At 40.1% G+C, this 21,287-nt stretch overlaps 1 protein-coding gene across 2 annotated transcripts in view; it reads left to right on the top strand.

The window, feature by feature from the left end:
- Positions 1–16,587, top strand: part of cttnbp2 (cortactin binding protein 2) — a 96,363-nt gene extending 79,776 nt beyond the window's left edge. Inside the window, exons 13-23 of one of the 2 annotated variants that reach the window (XM_075470538.1) lie at positions 513–599; positions 2,593–2,692; positions 3,767–3,943; positions 4,511–4,683; positions 5,013–5,191; positions 8,335–8,564; positions 8,702–8,893; positions 10,105–10,150; positions 10,323–10,422; positions 14,677–14,784; positions 15,403–16,587. In XM_075470538.1, the coding sequence (XP_075326653.1) occupies positions 513–599; positions 2,593–2,692; positions 3,767–3,943; positions 4,511–4,683; positions 5,013–5,191; positions 8,335–8,564; positions 8,702–8,893; positions 10,105–10,150; positions 10,323–10,422; positions 14,677–14,784; positions 15,403–15,747 (1,737 nt within the window). In that variant the 3' untranslated portion in view covers positions 15,748–16,587. Of the gene's footprint in view, positions 1–512; positions 600–2,592; positions 2,693–3,766; positions 3,944–4,510; positions 4,684–5,012; positions 5,192–8,334; positions 8,565–8,701; positions 8,894–10,104; positions 10,151–10,322; positions 10,423–14,676; positions 14,785–15,399 lie in introns of both variants that reach the window. The other variant, XM_075470537.1, reaches the window with a different exon arrangement.
- Positions 16,588–21,287: the final 4,700 nt, after the last annotated feature.

Genomic DNA, 21,287 nt, shown 5'->3' with positions numbered 1-21,287 from the left:
CAAACACATGCATGTGTACAGAAAGGACTGCGAGGGATTGAGGGATTGGCTGAAGGAGACGTTGAACAATTGGGTTGGGGAGTGAGAAGCTTGCATCTGGTTAAGAAAGAGGAGGAGATGATGGGCAGGATGAAAGGAAATGGAGAAACAGGGAAACAGTGTTCACCATTTTCTAGCAGCTACACTGCCCCCTGCTGGCTGTGCCAAATAGAGGGCAATACAAAAAATGGAAACATGCACTGATAAAATCTGAGCTCAAAGTTGATTTTAAAAGGGTTTGGTTTGATCCTTGGAGAAAATTTGAAGTATTTCATTATCAGTAAATAGAAATTGAGTGAGATTGAATGCATTTTTTGAATAATTTGTGGGATACAGAGGTGCGAATACAGCTGATAACTCTTATTAAACTCTAGAAAAAAGGGTTACATGGAGGCAGAGCTTCACTCTCTCACTTTTTGTTTCAATTCATCATGCCGGTTCATCTCTCATCGGTTTTTTCGGTCTGGGTCTAGGTGGAGCAGTACGGCAATCTAATCTTTCACGGGCTGGAGGGCTGCTGTCAGGAGTATATTGCCAATGTAGTTGCTCGTTGTATCAAGGTATGTCCACCAGCCTTCAAACACCAACACACACAAAGCTGTGATGTCACCAGAGTGTAACGGTTCAATTTGAACACCTGACCAAAGCTATTCATGTTGATGCTTGGGTGAATGAGAGAACAAAAGCAGGTGAAGTGAGGTCTCTTCAAAGCAAATTCCGTTATTGTTTGAATGAAAATATGAGCTTCTTTTTCTTTGTGAGAGTTTTGACATGAAGAAGTTTTGGGAAAGGTGTACCTCTCTGGAGAAAAAAAAAAGTAGCTTTTTTGCACTGGGTGATGCAATCAGACAGAAATTGCATGAAAACAGTCGTGTGATTTCTCTCAGTGCTGTGAAACCAGCCACTGTTGCTTCAGTATATCTGCATTTCAGAGACTTGACTACAACAAGGAGACCTCCTATAGTGGAATTGTCAAATCATTAGTGATGACATTGTAATTGTTTACAGTTTCTGTCGCCACATTGGTAACAATCAGCAGTGTTTGAGTCACTGCAGTGTCACGTCTGTAGTGTTACCATGGCAAAGGCAGCAAATGTTGTTTGTTACAGAGACAAAGAAATTTGACACAAGCAGAAAGAGACAATGTGGCGCTATGTAATGATACGCCCTCATTCGTCTGTTGTGTTTCGAGGCAGTGATGAAGGATAGATCTTCTTCCCTAATCATCCTTCATAATGATAACTGAAACGCTGTAAATGTCTTTCTTTTCTTTTCATTTCTGCTGTTTTTCTGCAATTTAGCATCATTAATCTATAATATTTTAAATAGATTATTGTTCATAGGGCTGCAGCTATCGAATATTTTGGTAATTATTCTAGCAAATATTCCATCGATTAATCTGATAAAACATACTTTTGCTTTATTAAAGCCCAATTATAAACATACTAGAGAAAGCATTGAAGTCGTGCTGTTATGGTATGCCAGCTCCATCTTGCAATGTACACACACCACAATGTTGTCCTTAAAAACACCCCAAAACAGTAGATTTAACCCCGCCTGGACGGACAAATACTTGTTTATTTTACCGTCACATTCAAACACAAAACCGGTGTGTTTGTGTAATGAGTGCGTGGCGGTGTTAAAAGATTACTATGTGCGGAGGCACCACATTGAGAAACACCAGACTTTCTGCGCAAACTTTCCCGAAGAATCACAGGAGAGGGCTGCTCAAGTGCAGAGTTTGATTGCAACAGCAGCTGTACAACCATAGAGCGGCCATGCACAGCCCAAGAAAGCCTCACAGCAGCATTTTCATTATTTTATTATGAGCATTTTTAATTTGCCTTTGTCAGATCTGATTAAGTTAAAAAAAATAATATTAACTTTTTTTATTTTTCAAAACATAAATTAGTTTTCTATTATCTATTGATTTATTCGAGTTGTAACTGCTACTTTAATTTTATTTATTTATTTGAATAGGGACAATGCACATTAATGAACATCAGTATAAAAACAAATGTAAATATGCCGGATTATAGTTACAAAGCTAGTTTTCATCCGTAGTCTGGTCAAAGACCATTTCTGGCCCTTTTTTTGGTCTGAAAATCTGGCCCACCTGAATATGTAATCGAGTAGCCCTGCTGTAACGCAAGCACGTTGTGTGACACTAAAAAAGAATCCATGCGAAACGTGAGTTTTAAATTTGATCAAACGAGGCTTGGAGGCAGAGGAAATTCCTCAATCAGTTTTTGTAATTGAGTTACTCGAGTTACTCGAGGAATCATCGCTGGCCTAATTGTTGATAAATGTGCTTTATACTGATATACTACAGAACATATTAAGAAATAAAGGAAGTACATAAGGTAAATGTCCAGCTAATAGCAGGGATGTTCCTAGAAAAGCCCTTTTGTGTTGATTTAAATTCTGCCCCATTTCCCTTGGTATGTAGTAGTACATTTCCTTTGTTTCCATGGCAACGTGCTCCCATCTTACCTCTTTCTGCCTCTTCACTCATATTCCCCGTCCTTATCTCCCTCTTTCTTTCGCTACCAGTCCAAGCAGGAGGCTGGGGGGATCAGCTGTGATGTAGTGAAGGTGGAGGTGGAAGAAAACATGACCAAAGAGCAGCTGCTGGAGACTTTCATCAACTGCAGTAAGAAAGCACACACGCACATGAAGAAATTCGTTGAAACACATGCATGCTTATTTAATAGGTTTATATATGGTGCATGCACTACGCTAACATGCATGTACAGAATATAGATGATTGATGATTACTCATTTGTAGCTGAAACTAATTATCTATGAAAATTCCTAATTATAAGTTAATATTATAGTAATCTTTCAGGTTCAATTCCAAAAGTTCACTTTTTCCAGGATGCAATTTGATTCCAAATGTGATATTTGCTGGTGATTTTTCGCTACATTTATCATCATCATCATCATCAACTTTATTTCCAGACTCAGGGTCCATTTTCAAAAATCAAAACACAGTACATCGACAATACATAAAGACAAAGAGAAACACACTTATAAAAGACACTTGTGCCAGTGTTTCCACATGTATGACTGGTATCGCACCGCACTAAGCGCAGGATTTGACAGCAGCATAATAATTTGATTACATGAACCATCCAATCTGCAGATAAATTTATACATTAAATTCCTCAACAATGCATGGAATGTGTTGACCCCTAGACCACAAAACAGTTCTCTTGCACTGCTCCACCTGGGCTTCTTAAGCAGAATGCGCAGCCCATCATTATATGCAACTTAAAGTTTCTGCAGGCTACTGTTTTAATACTTAGCCCACAGGGGGGCAGTATACATTTAGCTGAGTGGGGGTTGTCTTACAGCTTACAAACCTGAGGACAACCACATGTCAACAAATAGTTGGCTGAACAATTGGCAAACTACCTGAAAATTGTCCCACTCTGGTAGTTATATCACTACTACACAATCACTATTAGATTCAGTTAACTTCTCAGTTAATGTCTTGTTTGACTTCACAGAAAACCTCTGAGAACTATAAATATATAAAAGCTATAAATATGTAACAAAAAAGTGCTACTTTAGGCACTTGAGTAAGAATTAGTCTGTCAAGTTTGCGTAAAACACACCTATTGCAAAATGCTGAAATGCTTTCATTTCCATAAAAGAGTAATTACAAAATCACCCTAACACTTTTTAGCTTTTTTACTTCACCCATATCTTCTTCGCTTCTCAGGCTTTCTGGTGCCAGCGGTGGGGTCGGGGTTCAGGATAGCAACTGGGCACACTGGTCGCTGTGTGGTGGTACTGCTGGAAGGACTGGAGAAGGTTTCCTCCCTTACGGACCTTCTGGGAGACATCTGCCACAGTCTGGATAAAAGGGGCTCTGCCTCACCACTGTTCCTGAACACTGGTACGACAGAGGCCAGACAATGCTTCATGAGACAAAAGCTATAATGAAACATTCGTACGCTCGGGCAGTCTTTTTTTAGCTTTAATCCCATAATTATTTCATTTATAATGTTTTTTTATACCATAATAATTTTGATAAGTTTACTTTAAAGGGGAAGTTTGTTTTTTTTAAACCTGGACCTTATTTCTGTCATAAAATATGTTCATCTACTCATCGATAATAAATTGGTGAAAGTCGGTGTCCTTCGGACGCTATTTACATCACTCGAGATCCGTGTATATCCATATAACGGTAGTGAACGGGGCATAGACAATACAGCCTCTAAATAAGGCAATATCTGTCTTTATTTCACTAATGCTTCAAGACGAATGAATGAATAAACGCATACTATTGCACTGTTAGTTCAGAGCTGCCGTGTTGTTGTTGGGGGCTTTCTACTTCCGGGGTCACTTGGGACAAAGTCACCGACGCGCTCCAATTATGTTGGAAAATTCTTAAACTGTCTTTTTCTATTATGGGACAATTATTCACCAAATAAATATCCCTCCATTTTTATTCATCCCTCAGGTCCTCATCACTTTCGTGAGGACAACTTCCTGATTGCGACACTGTCAAAGCCCCGTCTTCAGGGATCAGAGCTCCGCCTCCAGCAGCATTTCCGCTGGGTGACTCTTCGCTGGGACCAGGAGCCGATGCATGGCCTTCTGGGAAGGCACCTGCGCAGGAAGCTGCTCTATAAGGTCAGCCAAAGGTGTAGCTGCAGCTGCCACAGAGATGACACATTATGCAATTTTGCTTGATTCAGTGTTTATGGTTGTTCTTTTTTTTTTTTTTTCAACAAATCCAAATGTGAAAAATAACCAAGTGAGCTTAAATGATCAGGTTTCAGTAAGAAGGACATATGTGGAGAAATCCTTTATGTTGTCAAGCAGACTTTATGATCCAGATTTCTTGAAAACCTGGGATGTTCCCTATCTTTTGTTACTGTTTCATTTCATTTATTTTCCTCAGCAAAATAAAAAGCAAGGACACACATTTTTAATATTTTTCTCCTCCATCTCTCTTCCAGATTGGGACAGGAGTTTGGTCACCTGGCAGTGTCATGGAGCGGTCGGTGTTGTGGGTGAGCCAGGTTTGGCAACATCTTAATGCCTGTCTGTCCCGTCTGGGGACCCATGAGGCTCTGCTGGGCCCACAGCTCTTCCTGTCCTGTCCTGTGGTCCCAAACAACACACAGGCAATTGTCAGGTGTGTGTGTCCGAGTGTCTTTCCATCTTTGTATAGCTGAATCTTAATTTTAAAAAACCCTATGTATATTTAGTCCTGAGATTCAATAGGGATAGCATTATGTTGTTGTCCCCATAAAGATAGAAACGCTAACAAAATCTTAGTCACAACAATTCTCCCAAAGTAAAGATGTAAATGACACAATTCTCACAGGTTATGTTAGCAGACACCAGCTAATGATGACAGCTTGACTTTGCAAACACAAGCTGGCCGCTGTGCTAACATGTTAGCTTTCTCCCCAGCCTGTCTCCACAGATGATATTTACTTCTTCCTTGAAGCAAAACATTTGTAGTATTAGAACAAAGTTGATTCTGGTACAGAACAGGACTTAAAACAATTGATATTGTTTCTTTTTTAAAAAGCTAAGTAATTTGTACTTGTTAAAGCAGGGCTCAGTAATATGGGGTTTGTTTACCATGCAATACACACCTCAAAGCTGTAGGGGGAGCTCCGTAGAAAATAGGCGACAGTCTAGCCAGAGAGTTGGAGAAGTAGAGATGCTTAACTCGAATCTTTTGGGCAATCCGGGCTGAATGGATCATTTCGAGGAGGGGATTCGAGTTGGTTATACGGACCACTTGAATCACTTGAGTCACTTAATAAAACAAACAAAAAAAAAAAAACCCTTTCTGCCGTTTAGTGGCTATGCGCCTCGTCTTTTTTTTTGTCCCATTTATCAATTCATTTGCCTACGGCTACAAGTTCATTCATTTATTTTTGTCAAGTAATAATTCAATGCCATTTTATCTGAAAGCCAGACACAACAGCTAGTGTGTGCATTTACACAAATGTGGTAGCATTAGGTGAGGCAATGCTGAGTTTAGACCTACAAGTAAACAACATGGAATGATCTTGCCCTCCCTATATCACTAAATGATTATTTTTCAACGACTGTACAAGATGCATGAAGCCATGCTAACCGAGCCTGTAGCTGCCTGTAGCTGCCTGTAGCTGCCGACTGGGCGCTCGCTCGTCAAGTCACGAGACAGAATCGAAACTTAAAAAGCTCTTGAGTTGTCATGGATCCGCTACTTGCCCGTCTGACCGCTGAGTCACCGGTTCTGCCATCACGATATCTATTACAAACTATATTACAACTCTAGAAGCTAACCGCATTCAATTTAGCTGTCGACAGCTAATGGAGAGGGGGGGTGTCTCTCAGGCTACCTGGCTCGGCTCAGAGCCCTTTACGACCTGCCGTGAAGCAGTAGTTCTCGGCTCTCGTGTGTCGCGAGACTTCCAGAGGTAAACAAAGCACGCGGCGCCACAGGCAAAGTTGCAAGCGCTGTTTCGGGCTAGGGCCAAACTGATGATTGCCAAGCAATTTTATGACCATGAAAAAGTTGCATAGCATGTCTTTAAAGTATGTTGTTTTTAGTTACAGATATAGACCTCCCTCTATAAACACTGGCTACATTTACATACACAGCAATATTCCGATGTGAAAGACATTGAGTTGCTTGTTTCTGTTACAAGATCTGGCAACGCCGGCTCTGCGTTTTTTATTTCACAACGGGAAGGCTGTAACCCAAAAGAAAATAGACCTTTTGGTTGAAGTAGTTGCACAAGTAGACTACTGCTCTGTGTTTTGAATGATACGGATATAACTGAGACTTGGGATGGGTGCACACATTGTAATTGTGTAGGACAATGTAGTGTGGATGTGTCATTCATCAATGTATGTGCTGTTACAAGTAAACAGGAATATAAATGGAATATCCTATCTGCAACTCATGTAAACACATAATCAGCATAATGTCTTAGGTAGAACAAGGTCAGAACTTTGCTGTGGATGTACACACAGCCACCTTATGAATTTAGAAGCTGGCTTACTCTGACTAATAAAGCGGTCGCCTTAGCATATCACTACTTTGAACAGCCGGCAATGTTTTTAGCAAATATGTTTCACTTTTAGATTGAATTTCTTCTGACACTGGTGCACTGGAAAAAATGCCCCTCCAAAAATAAGTAAAAAAACAACAAATACAAGACATTTTGCTTGAAATAAGCAAAAAAATCTGCCAATGGTACTAGTGAAAATCGGCTTGTCAAGATTTCTTGAAATAAAATGTGATATTTAGGACTTTTGAGATAAAAGTGATCTTGAAATTAGCTTAAAAACCTCTTCAAATGTAAAAAAAAAAGCTTGTTTCATATGATATGCGACTTTTTCCATTTAACAAGATATTCAAGATGTATTGTCTTCAAACAAGTCCCTATATCTGGCTGAAATGGTACTTGTTAGGCAGTTGTGTCTGATATTAAGTGTAATGAGATATTTTGACTAGAAATGAGACAAATATACTTGGTAAGACTTTGATTTTTTTCCAGTGTGTAGCTTTTTGTGAGCGTTTTTAAAATGTGTCAGCAAGCATTCAAGCAGTGAAGAGCACAAAGGAGGAGGAAATGTTACATTTGAAGTCCAGTAACCCTTTGAATCAGGTTGCCAGATAGTTTGCATATTGACAATAATTGAAAACTAGCTTTCATCACAAGGAGCAACAGAGAGTAAATCAAAACACTGTTTTATAAAACACACCCTTCACCTGCTCCCATTTTCTCTCGAAAGCTGCTTACTTAAAGCAATACTATGTAACATTTCTACCTTAAAATAACAGTTTGAAAAAAATTGTGCTGCTAGAATGAGTTTTAATATTACGATTGGCCTGTCTCCTATGCCCTTCGGGGGTCTGAGTTGGAAAAACTGCGCTATGTAACTTTGCTGGACCGGCCCGGGAGCTGAGCGGAAGTACCTCGACTTGCTTTCTGGCACACCTACCGCAAAAACAAATAGACCCCTCTCACGCTCCCAGGTATAAGTCTAAGCTAGCGCAACATTGTCAGTACGATCATCATGGTAGAGGCACCCAAGAAACAGAAGAAGACGTTGACTGATGAAGCAAGGAAGAGAAAGAGATTTACGACAGTGTCTTAACCGTACATTACCTCCAAGCCTGTAGGGGGAGCTCCATAATGGGCTTTTTGAGAAGTTACACAGTATGTACAGTGCTTTAACTGATTAAGTTAGAGCAGCTCGAAAAAAGTTTATGGAGAACGAGTTACAAGAATAAGTTAAAGAGACTGACCGTGTGTGTGTGTACAGGTGGCTGGCACGTCTCTGGAATGCTGTGGTTGTCCCTCGTGTGGAAGAAGCTATCATCTCCCGGGTAACAGCCAAGCACTCTTCTTCCTCTCTTTCTTCACCCGCTTTGTCACAGCGACTGTTTCCTAGCAACAGTGGGCTGAGTGCCGGACAGCAGGCTGTGGTGAAAGCCGCCCTCAGCATCCTGGTCAACAAGGCTGTTCTCCTGGGCTGCCCCCTGCCTCGACATGGTGTGTAGGCGTCACAGACCATGAGTCGCTGCTGTCAAACTTAATGGAAATTTGTGGGGAAAAAAAAGAGAGGGTTGGGGAAAGTGATTATAAGAATAGGAAAACATCCTGACGCGCTTCTTTTGCTCAATCCTCAGAAATCGACAGGTACCTACTGGAGTTTCAAGGTGGAGCTTTCCCTCTATCGGCCCTCGGCTCCTACAGAGGAAGTTGCAACAGAGGTGGAAGAAGGGGACGGGACAGCAGCAAGTTGAGACGGTCCAACACCAGCCCCAGAAAGAAGGGAGGCCCCTCTATAAACTGGAGCTGCGGTGGTTCTTTCCGAGAGGGTAAGAGGCCTTCTGCCGTCGGTGTGCATTCCAGCTGTTTCCAAATGCAGGGCTACACCTCGTGACATGATCTGACCTCACAGAAAACCATAGCTAGTTTTGTGCTCAGGCAATGTTTTTTTTCATCAGTGGTTTGGTTGTTGGAATACAAAGCATCTGTTGAAAATATGTAAACATAAAATCCACAACAATGCTATGACCCAAAGTTTTCCAGCAGAAAAAGACAATCAATGTTCCCCGCTTCCTGTCTGGATGTAAGTGAAAACACTTACTTAGTCAAATCAAATCAAATCAAATTTATTTGTATAGCACATTTCATGTACAAACAATTCAAAGTGCTTTACATAAACTAAAAGCATCGCAGCAGGGAGTGGAAGAAGCATTAAAAATAGATAAAAGAATATAAAGAGAAACAAATAAAATAATTTAGATGAATAACAGTCAAGATAAATTCAAAGATAGCGTGCAGATATCATGCATAGACACATGAGAAAAGAAATGTTTTTAACCTGGATTTAAAAATGTCTCCATTTGGTGAAAGTTTAATCTCCACTGGCAGTTTGTTCCACTTGTTTGCAGCATAACAGCTAAATGCTGCTTGTCCATGTTTAGTCTGGACTCTGGACTGGACCAGCTGACCTGAGTCCTTGGATCTAAGAGCTCTGCTGGGTTTATATTCTCTGAACATATCACAGATGGATTTTGGCCCTAAACCGCTGTGGGATCTGTAAACCATCAGCAGGCTTTTAAAATCTATTCTGTGACTGACTGGACTGAGTGGACTATGAAGTACTATAGGACTGCAAAGATACACTGGTGGCATCTTCCAATCCTGAGAACAAACATGTGGACATGTTAATTGATCAGCTCATTTGAAATAAGATGGACTTTGATATTTGGTGTGGAAATCTTGGACCTCTGGTTTGGGAGCCTTGTGTTAGCAGTCTCCACAGGGAGGCGCTGTTTAACAGGCTTTCCAGGATCTGATTACCACAATCATTCTAACTATGTCCCTGCTGTTCAGGATAATCCACAGAGCTTAGTGTGGATGGTTAACATCATATTTCACATTTGAAAGCAAGTAGTTTTTAATGAATACTGTTGACATAAAGGTCTGCGTAATCTCTGTGAAAGAATGTTGTTGTGGTTTTGGTGGACTGACCGTTTGATGTTTTGTTTATAAAGTCATTCATACATGCTCATTATTGCAGGGTCGCGGTCGAGCTCTGACGTCAGCTTCATCCCAAATGGCCACAGGTTGGTGTTTTTGTCTTTTGTTAATGAGCAGCTTGCAGTAGCAGCATTGGTCCAATAGTATAGTGCTGCAAGAGCAGCTTACTTTACAGCCTAATGCGATATTACATTTGTTAAATAGCTCAATAAATTGGCTTTGATGTACAATGTCCTTACTGTTTTTTTGTTTTTCCAGGGAGCCTGGAGGTCTCCCAGTTTTCTCTGATGATGAGACAGATTTGATCAGAGAGCTGCAGACCATGTGCTCCAGCAAGTCAGAGCCAGACATTAGCAAGGTATTGTCACCCCCCCCACACACACACACACACACACACACGTGTCTTATTAAAAAATAAATTCTCCTCAACCCCAAACCTTTTCTAAAAGAAAAAATCCTTGAAAATAATTTAGACAAGGAGGTCTGAGTGAAGGTAGTGGACTATTTTTTAAAACTGATGTCCTCTGACAAGAGGAAGAGAAAAACTGTTGTATTTATGGCTTGAAAAGGTTTTTTTTTGTGATACGTTGTTCCGTGGCTACTCACCTGGCTACTGTTATAGATAGCTTCCGTCACAACAACACTTCTGTCCTCAGTATCTATGTCAAATCTCTCATTTAGCATTTTTCTTTTTGGCCCTTCACAGTCCGACACGGCATAACACAGCAGTATAAAAGCAGCACCAGTGCCACGTCTGCGCTGTTACTTCAGTGCAATCTGATTTTTGTTTTATCCATTTTATTTGAAGTTCCAGTTTTATTTTTGACTTAGTAAAACAAGGAAGTAAAGTCTGAAGTTTGTAGAACCTGGACTCTGTAAAATTCAACCAAATGATATTTGTGCAGTCAATATGAAGGTAAAATATCATTCAGATTGACATGAAATTGATGAAACTGCTTTTAAATGCCTCATTTGAACCTAATTTAACCCTAAACTTAAAGCCAAGTCTCTCAGAAGCCCTTTGGGATCGGCTCACGGCACCTTTCCACACTGGCGGTTCACTGAGTTAAATGTTTCCAGTTTCTTTCAATTCAATTCAATTCATTTTTATTTATATAGCGCCAAATACAACAAATGTCATCTCAAGGCACTTAGATAGTAAGTCCAATTCAAGCCAATTGGAATTCAATTAATTAATAATAATCATAATTCATAAAATAATCCAATTCGTTCATATAGAGCCAATTCAAAAACAATTTCCTAGCTAAGAAAACCAACAGATTGCACTGAAAACTTTTTGTTTTTCGGTCCAATCTCCCGGCCTGAGCGGCGTGCCTGAGGCGACTGTGGAGAGAAACGACTCCCTTTTAACAGGAAGAAACCTCTGGCAGAACCAGACTCAGGAAGGGTGGCCATCCGCCTCGACCAGCTGGGGTTTGAGAAGACAGAAAAAGGGGGGGGGGGGGGGGGGGGGGATGGGGAGGGGGGCAGGGGGCCACCGCGACAGCGGCACTGTAACACCATTCAAAGGATATCTGTTGGAACAGGGAAACACGAGTTAATGACCACAATAATATCACATATACATAAAGAGAGTAAAGTGAGGAAAGGTGTGTCAGATGAGGCCCCCCAGCAGTCTAGGCCTATAGCAGCTTAACTATGGGATGTTTCAGGATCACATGAGCCATCCCTATTCAAGGTAAACACAAGAAACTTGTGCTAACGAAAAAATAAATAATAAAATAAAGTAAAGGACCAGACTCAGTGAGTAATTCCCTATACTCCCTATATAGATCTGCTCCTCACACCACAACAACCATCTTTTTACAGCCACAAGCTACCTCAGCCTCTCACCAACTGCACACCAGTCACAGCGGGAATGGGATTCAAACCCTGGTTCGGGTAGGGGGTAATGAAAGTATAGAGGGTGCCAGAGGTGGAGGCAGAACAAGACACACTAGCAGACACACTATCAGATTCAACAGACCTAACTATAAGCTTTATAAAAAAGGAAAGTTTTAAGCCTGGTCTTAAAAGTGGAAAGGGTGTCTGCTTCCCGGACATTTACTGGCAGCTTATTCCACAATTGAGGGGCCTGATAACTGAAGGCTCTGCCTCCTATTCTACTTTTAGAAACTCTGGGAACCTCAAGTAAACCTGCAGTTTGGGAACGAAGTGCTCTGTTAGGAAAATATCTTACAATGAGATCTTTAAGATATGATGGAGCTCGGTCATTAAGAGTTTTATATGTAAGGAGAAGAATCTTAAATTCTATTCTGAATTTAACAGGGAGCCAATGAAGAGAAGCTAAAACTGGAGAAATATGATCTCTCCTGTTAGTTCTCATCAGAACTCTGGCTGCAGCATTTTGGATCAACTGAAGGCTTTTCAGAGAATATGTAGGACAGCCCAATAATAAAGAATTACAGTAGTCCAATCTTGAAGTAACAAATGCATGAATTAGTTTTTCTGCATCACTCTGAGACAAGATGTTCCTGATTTTAACAATATTACGAAGGTGAAAGAAGGCAGTCCTAGAAACCTGTTTTATATGCGAGTCAAATGATAAGTTCTGGTCAAAAATAACTCCAAGGTTCCTCACTGTAGAACTAGAAGCCAAGGAAATACCATCTAGAGTAACTATATAGCTAGACAATTTCTCCCTGAAACGCTCAGGTCCAAAGATAACGACTTCAGTTTTGTCTGAATTTAGCAGCAGACAGTTCTGAGTCATCCAGGTCTTTATGTCTTTAAGACATGCTTGTAGTCTGACCAACCTATTGGTTTCATCTGGTTTTATAGATAAGTACAGCTGAGTATCATCAGCATAGCAATGGAAATTTATGCCATGCTGTCTAATAATGTTACCTAATGGAAGCATGTATAAAGTAAAAAGAATCGGTCCAAGCACAGAACCCTGGGGAACTCCATGACTTACTCTGGTGTGTGAGGAAGATTCTTCATTTACAAGAACAAACTGAAATCTATCAGATAAATATGATTTAAACCAGCCTAATGCAGTTCCTTTAATCCCAATAACATGTTCAAGTCTGTGTAATAAGATACTGTGATCGACCGTATCAAATGCAGCACTGAGATCCAACAGGACAAGCACAGACACAAGTCCGCTATCAGAGGCTAAGAGGAGATCATTGGTAACTTTCAGCAGTGCTGTTTCTGTGCTATGATGCACTCTGAATCCTGACTGAAACTCTTCAAACAAATTATTTCTGTGTAAATGATCACAAAGCTGAGCTGCAACTATTTTTTCAAGAACTTTAGACATAAAAGGGAGATTGGATATAGGTCTATAATGAGCCAACACTTCTGAATCAAGAGTAGGTTTTTTAAGTAAAGGTTTAATTACAGCAACCTTAAAAGTCTGAGGTACATATCCTGTCAACAAAGACAGATTGATCAAATCTAATATGGAAGTGTCAATTAATGGGAAAACCTCCTTGAACAGTCTGGTTGGGATTGGGTCTAAAACACAAGTTGATGGTTTAGAAGAGACTATCGCTGTTGTTAGTTCAGAGAGATCAACTGGGCAGAAGCCGTCTAAATACAAATCAGGTTCTAAAGATACTTCTAAAGCTGCTGTACTTGATGATACATCACTAATAATAGTGGGAAGGACTCCATCAATCTTCTCTCTGATAGAAACAATTTTATTAATAAAGAAGCTCATGAAATCATCACTGCTGAGAGTTAAAGGAATAACTGGCTCAGCAGAACTCGGACTCTTAGTCAGACTGGCTACAGTGCTGAAAAGAAACCTTTCAGGCCTTTACAACTCTTTTTACAAATTTCCATGTACATTAATTTTATTTTAACTGATGTAGCTGAAGGTATGGTGTTGGGATAGGGCTCTCTTAGTGATTGAACATACCCACTTAGGACTGATTTTTCTCCACAAAGGATTTCTGCATCACTGATTTGGGATGGACCGTGGCAGTAAAGCTTTGCTCACAGTTTGAGTAAGATATTGTCTTTTTTTATGTACCAGTCAGTGAAGAGTGAAGTCCTGAATATGAAAATCACGGCTTTTGCTGAAATTCACTGCCGTCATCTTTCCAAATATAGAGGCTTTGTGAGTGTCTGGTGCTATGAAGTGTCAGGGGAATGACATTTTATGTTTAATGAGCTCCTGTTCTGGTAACATTATGTGGATGAATATTTATTCATGTGGAAACTCGTTTCTGATATCAGAGGGAAATAGGTATATCAATGTTGGAGACTCAACAGGAAGTCTTTGTGGAAAGTCTATTTGCTCGACCTGCCTATCAGGCCTTTGTTTTTTTTAAGCTTGAGAAATTCTTCAAAGGTTACTCAACAGTTTCAGAGTCTGGCAAATGTTGCATTGACTTCTGATAACCTATCTGAAAGAATTTAATCAGTGTAAAGTTAGATAGAGAGTTTTTTTTTTTTCCTAGTCATAAGTTTGTGCACACACCTATTCATTTTGTATTAATGTTTGACCAGTGCTCTATGTCTGAGCAAAAATAACTCATTGGTGCTCTCTGTAGTCAGGGACTTATGAATTTGTTGTCCTCTCTCCTGCACTCCAGGTTTTGCCTGCTCCTTAACTTTTACCCTCATTCATCTTCCACAGATCTCTCAGGCCAAAGACGACTTGGTCCTGTTCTCCAGCTCACCAAGTGAAGAGCCGCCTCCTCAAAAGCCCGTCCAAGAAACCGCCGTCCAGCAGCAAACACAGATGGTGAGACCAGGGACAAAAAAAGGGTCATAACATATATACAAAACAGGTAGTCCAGCGTCAAAAGAAATGGCTACTGTATTATGTGTTGAGAAGTGTTTGTGGTTCCTTGAACTTACTTGTGATCTGTGTGCCGATTTAAAAAAATAAATCAAATAGAGACTAGGCCTTGAGACATATTTCTGTCTGGTTTAGTTTCAGATATCATTTTACAGCTACACTTTCTTGTGCAAATATAGTCTCAAGAAAAACTGATTGTATTTACAATATAGATTAAGGCAAGGCAAGGCAATTTTATTTATAGAGCACAATTCGTACACAAGGTAATTCAAAGTGCTTTACAGCTACATAGAATCACAAGAAGGCAATAAAATCATTAAAAATAAATAAATTAAGTAATTAATTAAATTAAATTAAATTAAATTAAAAAAAACTACTAAAAATAACCATTAATTAATTAACAAGTTGATCTCACTAGAAGCCATAAAAGCAAATATAAAATCAGTGCAATTGTGCAAGTGATTCAGTTACCTACATCACTTTCCTGTTGGGGTTTCCCCATCAGTTTAACAGGATACTAAAATAGTTCATCTCACTGTTCCCAACCATCTCTTCCAGCAGACCGAAGGTCAGTCCAGCCGCAGCGCTACCCAGGCACCCTCTCAGAACAGTGACCGACGTACGGGTCTTCGCAGCAAATCGCAGCTTCCTGTCCCGAGCAGCAGAGGGCAGCAGACACGAGCCCCCTCCTCATGCATCAACAACAACAGCAGCAGCAGCAGCAGCAGCCGAATTCAGACACCCCCCAGTCGCAGCAGAACCAACACCAACAGCAGCAGCAGAACAAAGCAGGCTCCATCCAACAGCAGCAACAACAACTACTACCGCAGCAGCATCAACGACAACAATCAGTCACACGAGGACATCTGGATCCTCCACAGAGACCTGCATGAAAGCAACGAGTAAACATCTCTCTCCTCCTCTTCTCTCCCATGACTCCTCTCTGAGCCTCCCTCCAACATGTAAAGACTAGGTACCCAACGACCTTTGACTCTTAGTATTTGTACTTGTTATCTGTACGTGTTACACTGTACTACAGTTGTGGGACCATAGTTTTATTCTATTGCAGTATTTGAAAAAAAATGTGACCGCTCTGGGGTGAAAGGACAGTAATGTGGGGAAAAAACTGAAGGTAAAGCAGCAGATTTTTTTCTTTTCTTTTTTTACTGTTGCCTTAATTCCAGTGTTTCAACCTGCTTATTATGGGTACAGTATTCAGATAGTCTAAGAATTTACTGGATTAAGACAGATGAAGTATTTAACTGGTGGAAACTGCCTCAAAACACTCCTGGCACAGTATTTTGTCTACTTAAAGTGAAATGGTGTACTGCTACTGTTAAGGCCACCGAAGAGTGTTTTTGGATCAAAGAAAGACACAAGCAGGTTTTGATTTTTTTGCTATTAAATATTTTGAGATATTCAAGTGTTTTATCTGCAAGATTGGTTTTGAATACTGTTGAAATAATCAGGGTTCTACCAAATATATTTGTAAATAAGAGTTAGTAAGTTTAAATGCTATATAGATTGGTGTATGTGGTATGACACTTGTACAGTGATTCAATCTTAAAACTGCTGAGAATAAAGAAAAAAACGAAAAAATAAATTGTACAGTGTTTTTAAAATGAGTTTGGTTCTGAACCCTCCACTTGTTTCAAAGTGAATGGGATGTGGCAATAAGTAATAGAACTGTGTAAACACGGGATGTCCTCTGTAAACTGTAAGCCATAAATAAATATTTCAAATGTCCATTTTTTTCTCCCTTGACTCACGTTCAGTTGAACCCTAGCAGAGCGTTACAAAGATTGTTACAAAAGTGTTACACTTTTCCTCCATGGTTTTCATATTGATAATGTAAGTTTTTATCTTCAAGGACTCATTTTATTTGAAACGAACACTGTTTATAAATGAAAATTACGAGACATTATAAATATATCTATACATAGGAAAGGCAAGGCAAGTTTATTTGTAGAGCACAATTCCTACACAAGGAAATTCAAAGTGGTTTACAGCTACATAAAATCACAAGAAGGCAAATAAAATCATTAAAACGTAAAAATAATCATTGATTAATTGAATTAAAAGCGAAGAGTGCAGATAAAATACTTTCAGTTGTCAAACGCACAGCCAAAAAGAACGGTGCAGCACTGTGCAAGAAGACTGTTCCAGATGTTAGGAGCATAAAACTGAAACGCAGCCTCACCTTGTTTAGTCCTGACTCTGGGCACCAGCAGGAGACCCCTCTGGAGAAAATTGTTTTGCATCCACACACTGATCTGTTCGATACAGTGACACAATGTATCTACAGGCCCGTGTTCTCCTGCCGTCAGTGACACGGAGATCTGAGTGTCATCTGCATAGTTGTGGTAGGACACATTATAGCTGCGTATTAGCTGGCCTAATGGAAGCATGTACACATTGAACAATAGGGGTCCCAGGATTGACCCCTGGGGAACCCCACAGGTCATAGCCATTTGGTCTGAGACACAGTTACCAATTTCAACAAAATATTTCCTGTCCTCGAGATAGGACTTGAACCAGTTTAAAGCACGACCAGAGATTCCCACCCAGTCTTCCAACCTCTGTAATAAGATTGCATGGTCAACTGTGTCAAAGGCAGCAGAAAGACATGAGAAAGTCAGTAAGCTGTTGGAATACAACTTCTTCTAGGCCCAAGAATGCAGGTTTGATATGTGCCGGTAGTTGTTCAGTACTGTGGCATCAAGATTGCTCTTCTTTAGAAGAGGCTTAATGATAGCAGTTTTTAAGGCCTTTGGAAATGTTCCAGTCTGGAGTGAGATGTTAACTTGATGAGCGAGTTGGGGTAACAAACTGCTCAACACAGACTTTAGAAATCTAGTGGGCAACTCATCAAGGCAGGATATCGATGAACTCAGACTGCAGATGGTCTCTTCGACTGTTTTGTCAGTAACAGGTGTGAAATGTGTCAGCTCTAGGTGTCTAGCTGGCTGCAGAGTAGTTATTTGTGTTGTGGAAATGATTGCATTTTTAATGCCTTGAACTTTGTCATTAAAGAATATTGCAAACTCATTACACTTAGATGGAGAAACTAGTTCTAAAGACAGTGAAACTGGAGTGTTTGTTAATCTGTTTACTGTAGCAAACAGGACACGAGAGTTATTACTGCAGTTTTTGATGATTTCAGAAAAATAACTCTCCCTCGTTCTACGCAAAGTCTGGTTGAACACACATAGCTTTTCTTTGTAAATCTCATAATGAACCTAGAGCTTTGATATACAGGAGAGATTTTCATCAGCCTATGGTTTTGATCTGTATAGCTGTTTGAGGTTTAACGAATGGCACAAATATTAAAATAACACTTCAAAGTCAGCCTTTACTGTTTTCTCTTTATTTTAAATTTTGTGTTTCGACTTCAACTCCAATTCATTCTGTGCAGGGTCAGGTAGTAACTGATACCCGTAAAAGTCCCTGTTCGCTCAAAAGTTTTCAACTTTATTCACGTGTCTTAATAAGTGTTTTTTGTGTTACAAGGCTTATTATGAGCACAGTCAGCTGTCTGTTGAAGTTTTCGTCCCGGTCCCACAGCTGTCATTTCACGAGCAGGAACAGCTGATCGAGCTGTCATCTGATGGGGCACTGCAGTTGCAGTTCAAATGGAAGCCACATTTTTGGACTGAGGCAATGCCATCATACACAGTCCTGGCAAAACAGGCCTTGAGAGTTTTGATGCCTTTCCCTACAACTTATCTATGCAAGGCTGGTTTCTTTGCTCTGACAGCAGTTAAGACATTGAAAAAGCGGTTTTTCAACAGCTTAATTACTTTTTAAAACAAAATAACTGCTATGATACCGTCCAGTCAGGTTTTAGACAGCACCACAGCACTGAGACTGCTCTGACCAAAGTGTTTAATGACATATGTCTGAATGCAGACGGTGGAAAAATGTCAGTCTTAGTTTTACTAGATCTCAGTGCTGCATTTGATACAGTTGACCACAATATATTACTGAAACGACTGGAAAACTGGGCAGGTCTTTCCGGAACTGTACTAAACTGGTTCAAAACATACTTAGAGAACAGGAAGTACTTTGTGTCAATAGGTAACTTTACATCTGAGCACACAAGAGTCACATGTGGAGTTCCCCAAGGTTCCATCCTGGGACCTCTTCTGTTTAACATCTACATGCTCCCACTGGCACAGATTATAAAAAACAACAAAATAAACTACCATAGCTATGCAGATGACACGCAGATATATATTACAATGTCACCAGAAGACCGAGGCCCTGTACAGGCTCTTGGTAAATGCATTGAGGAGATTAATGACTGGATGTGCCACAACTTTCTCCAGCTAAACAAAAACAAAAACAAAACTGAGGTAATTGTCTTTGGATTCAAAGAGAAACGATTACAGGTCACCACAAAACTTCAATCTATACACCTAGAAACTACCAACCAGGCCAGAAATCTCGGTGTAGTGATGGACTCAGACCTAAATTTGGAAAAACACATTAAGGCAGTAACAAAGTCAGCCTACTATCACCTTGAGAATATATCAAGGTTAAAGGATCTGATGTGTCAGCAGGACCTGGAAAAACTAGACCATGCATTCATCTTTAGTAAGCTTGATTACTGTAACAGCATCTTTACAGGTCTACCTAAAATGTCCGCTAGACAACTGCAGCTTATTCAGAACTCTGCTGCTCGAGTCCTCACTAAGACCAAAAAAGTGGACCACATCAGTCCAGCTCTGAGGTCTTTACACTGGCTGCCTGTCCATCAGAGGATAGACTTTAAAGTTCTGATCCTGCTCTATAAAGCTCTGAATGGTCCAGGACCAGAATACATCAGTGACCTCCTGACCCAGTATGAACCTTCCAGCCCCCTCAGGTCATCTGGATCCGGTCTTTTATCAATTCCCAGAGTCAGAACCAGACATGGAGAAGCTGCATTCAGCTTCTATGCTCCACATGTCTGGAACAAACTCCCAGAAAGCCTCAGATCAGCTGAAACACTCAGTGTATTTAAGTCCAGGTTGAAGACACACCTAATTTCAGCTGCGTTTGAATAAAGCTCAAAACTTAATCACATTTTAACTATTGATTTTATCTGATTTTATCTATTGTTCTTATTTCTTTCTTTTTTGTTTAAAATTTAAATCATGCTTTTCATTTCTACCGTTTTAATGTCTCTGTAAAGCACTTTGAATCGCCTTGTAGTTGAATTGTGCTGCACAAATAAACTTGCCTTAATAGCAGCGCGTACGTCGTCACTAGCAGCGCTCATAAAAACAGGCACAGTTATATCTGCAATTTGCAATGCTTAAAGTGTTTATGAAGTAAGTAAGTAAGTAAATTATTATAAATAAGGAATTATTGTGAATTATGAAGTGTCTTGTTGGATATATTCTGTACCAAAGACTAAGAGATGTGCTCGAGAATGTATTTGATTGTATTGTTAAAAAAACTGTAGTAACAGCTATCTTAAAAGTAGGGTAGGAGATCCTGGATTTTGAGTCCAGCGAAGCTGCATTTTGAAAATACACAGGTCAAAAGTCCCAACCCTTTTCTTCACTTTCCCCCCGAAGCCACGCCTCTAGAGTACATGAACGCGCACGAGCACGAAGGTGCACGAGCGCTGTTCTGACAGCAAGCATCGATCGTTGCCGTATTTAATATTTAGTATTTAATATATGCTAACTATACGTTTAATAATGCTAGGTGCTAGCCAAGTTGGCTCTAGTTTAGCTTCCTGCCAAGCTTCTGGACACCCGTAATTCGTTCACGGAGCAGGGTACGCGCACAGGGGGAAGGAGGGGGAGGGAGGAGCAGATTGCAGTTTGATAGACGGCATCAGAATCCAATCATTGTTAACGGTCCGTTCAGTATGATTGGATAGTGTTTTTCCTAGATTGTACGTTCTAGAGGCCACTAAAACTTTTCATATTTGTGTCAAAACTTTTAATTAATTGGTTGCAATGGGGGTGTGAAGAGTATTTCAAGCAATATGTAAAAAAATGCTCCAGAAAAAGAACCCCTACCCCACCTTTAACTCTTCGAGAAGTTCTCTGCAGCACCCTATATAAATATACACACCCGTGCTCAGACATTTTCATGAGTTTGTTTTTCATGGTTTGTAACAAAGTTGTTTTAGAAAATGTTCAGCAGGAAAAACTCTTTACTTACTAAATTTCTCTTGTACCAATTTGACCAGTTTTTGGGCCCCAGGTTAGTGTGGGAGAACTTGACTGGAATGCTCAGAATCGATACACAACAACAGTGTTATGACTGAATTACTGAATGTGAAACAATCTTAACATCTAAGGGAAATCCTGAAACCAGAGGAATAGAAGCCATTAGACTGCAACAGCAAATTAATACCAACAGTTTGGAATCACATGTTCAACCATGTCATGTTCCGATGTCCACATATACACTGTTCAAAAAAATAAAGGGAACACCTAAACAAC

The sequence above is a fragment of the Odontesthes bonariensis genome, chromosome 7, assembly GCF_027942865.1.
Source record: "Odontesthes bonariensis isolate fOdoBon6 chromosome 7, fOdoBon6.hap1, whole genome shotgun sequence".
Taxonomy (NCBI): Eukaryota; Metazoa; Chordata; class Actinopteri; order Atheriniformes; family Atherinopsidae; genus Odontesthes; species Odontesthes bonariensis.
Note: the sequence above shows the minus strand (reverse complement) of the source record. Positions and strands in the feature narration are given on the sequence as shown.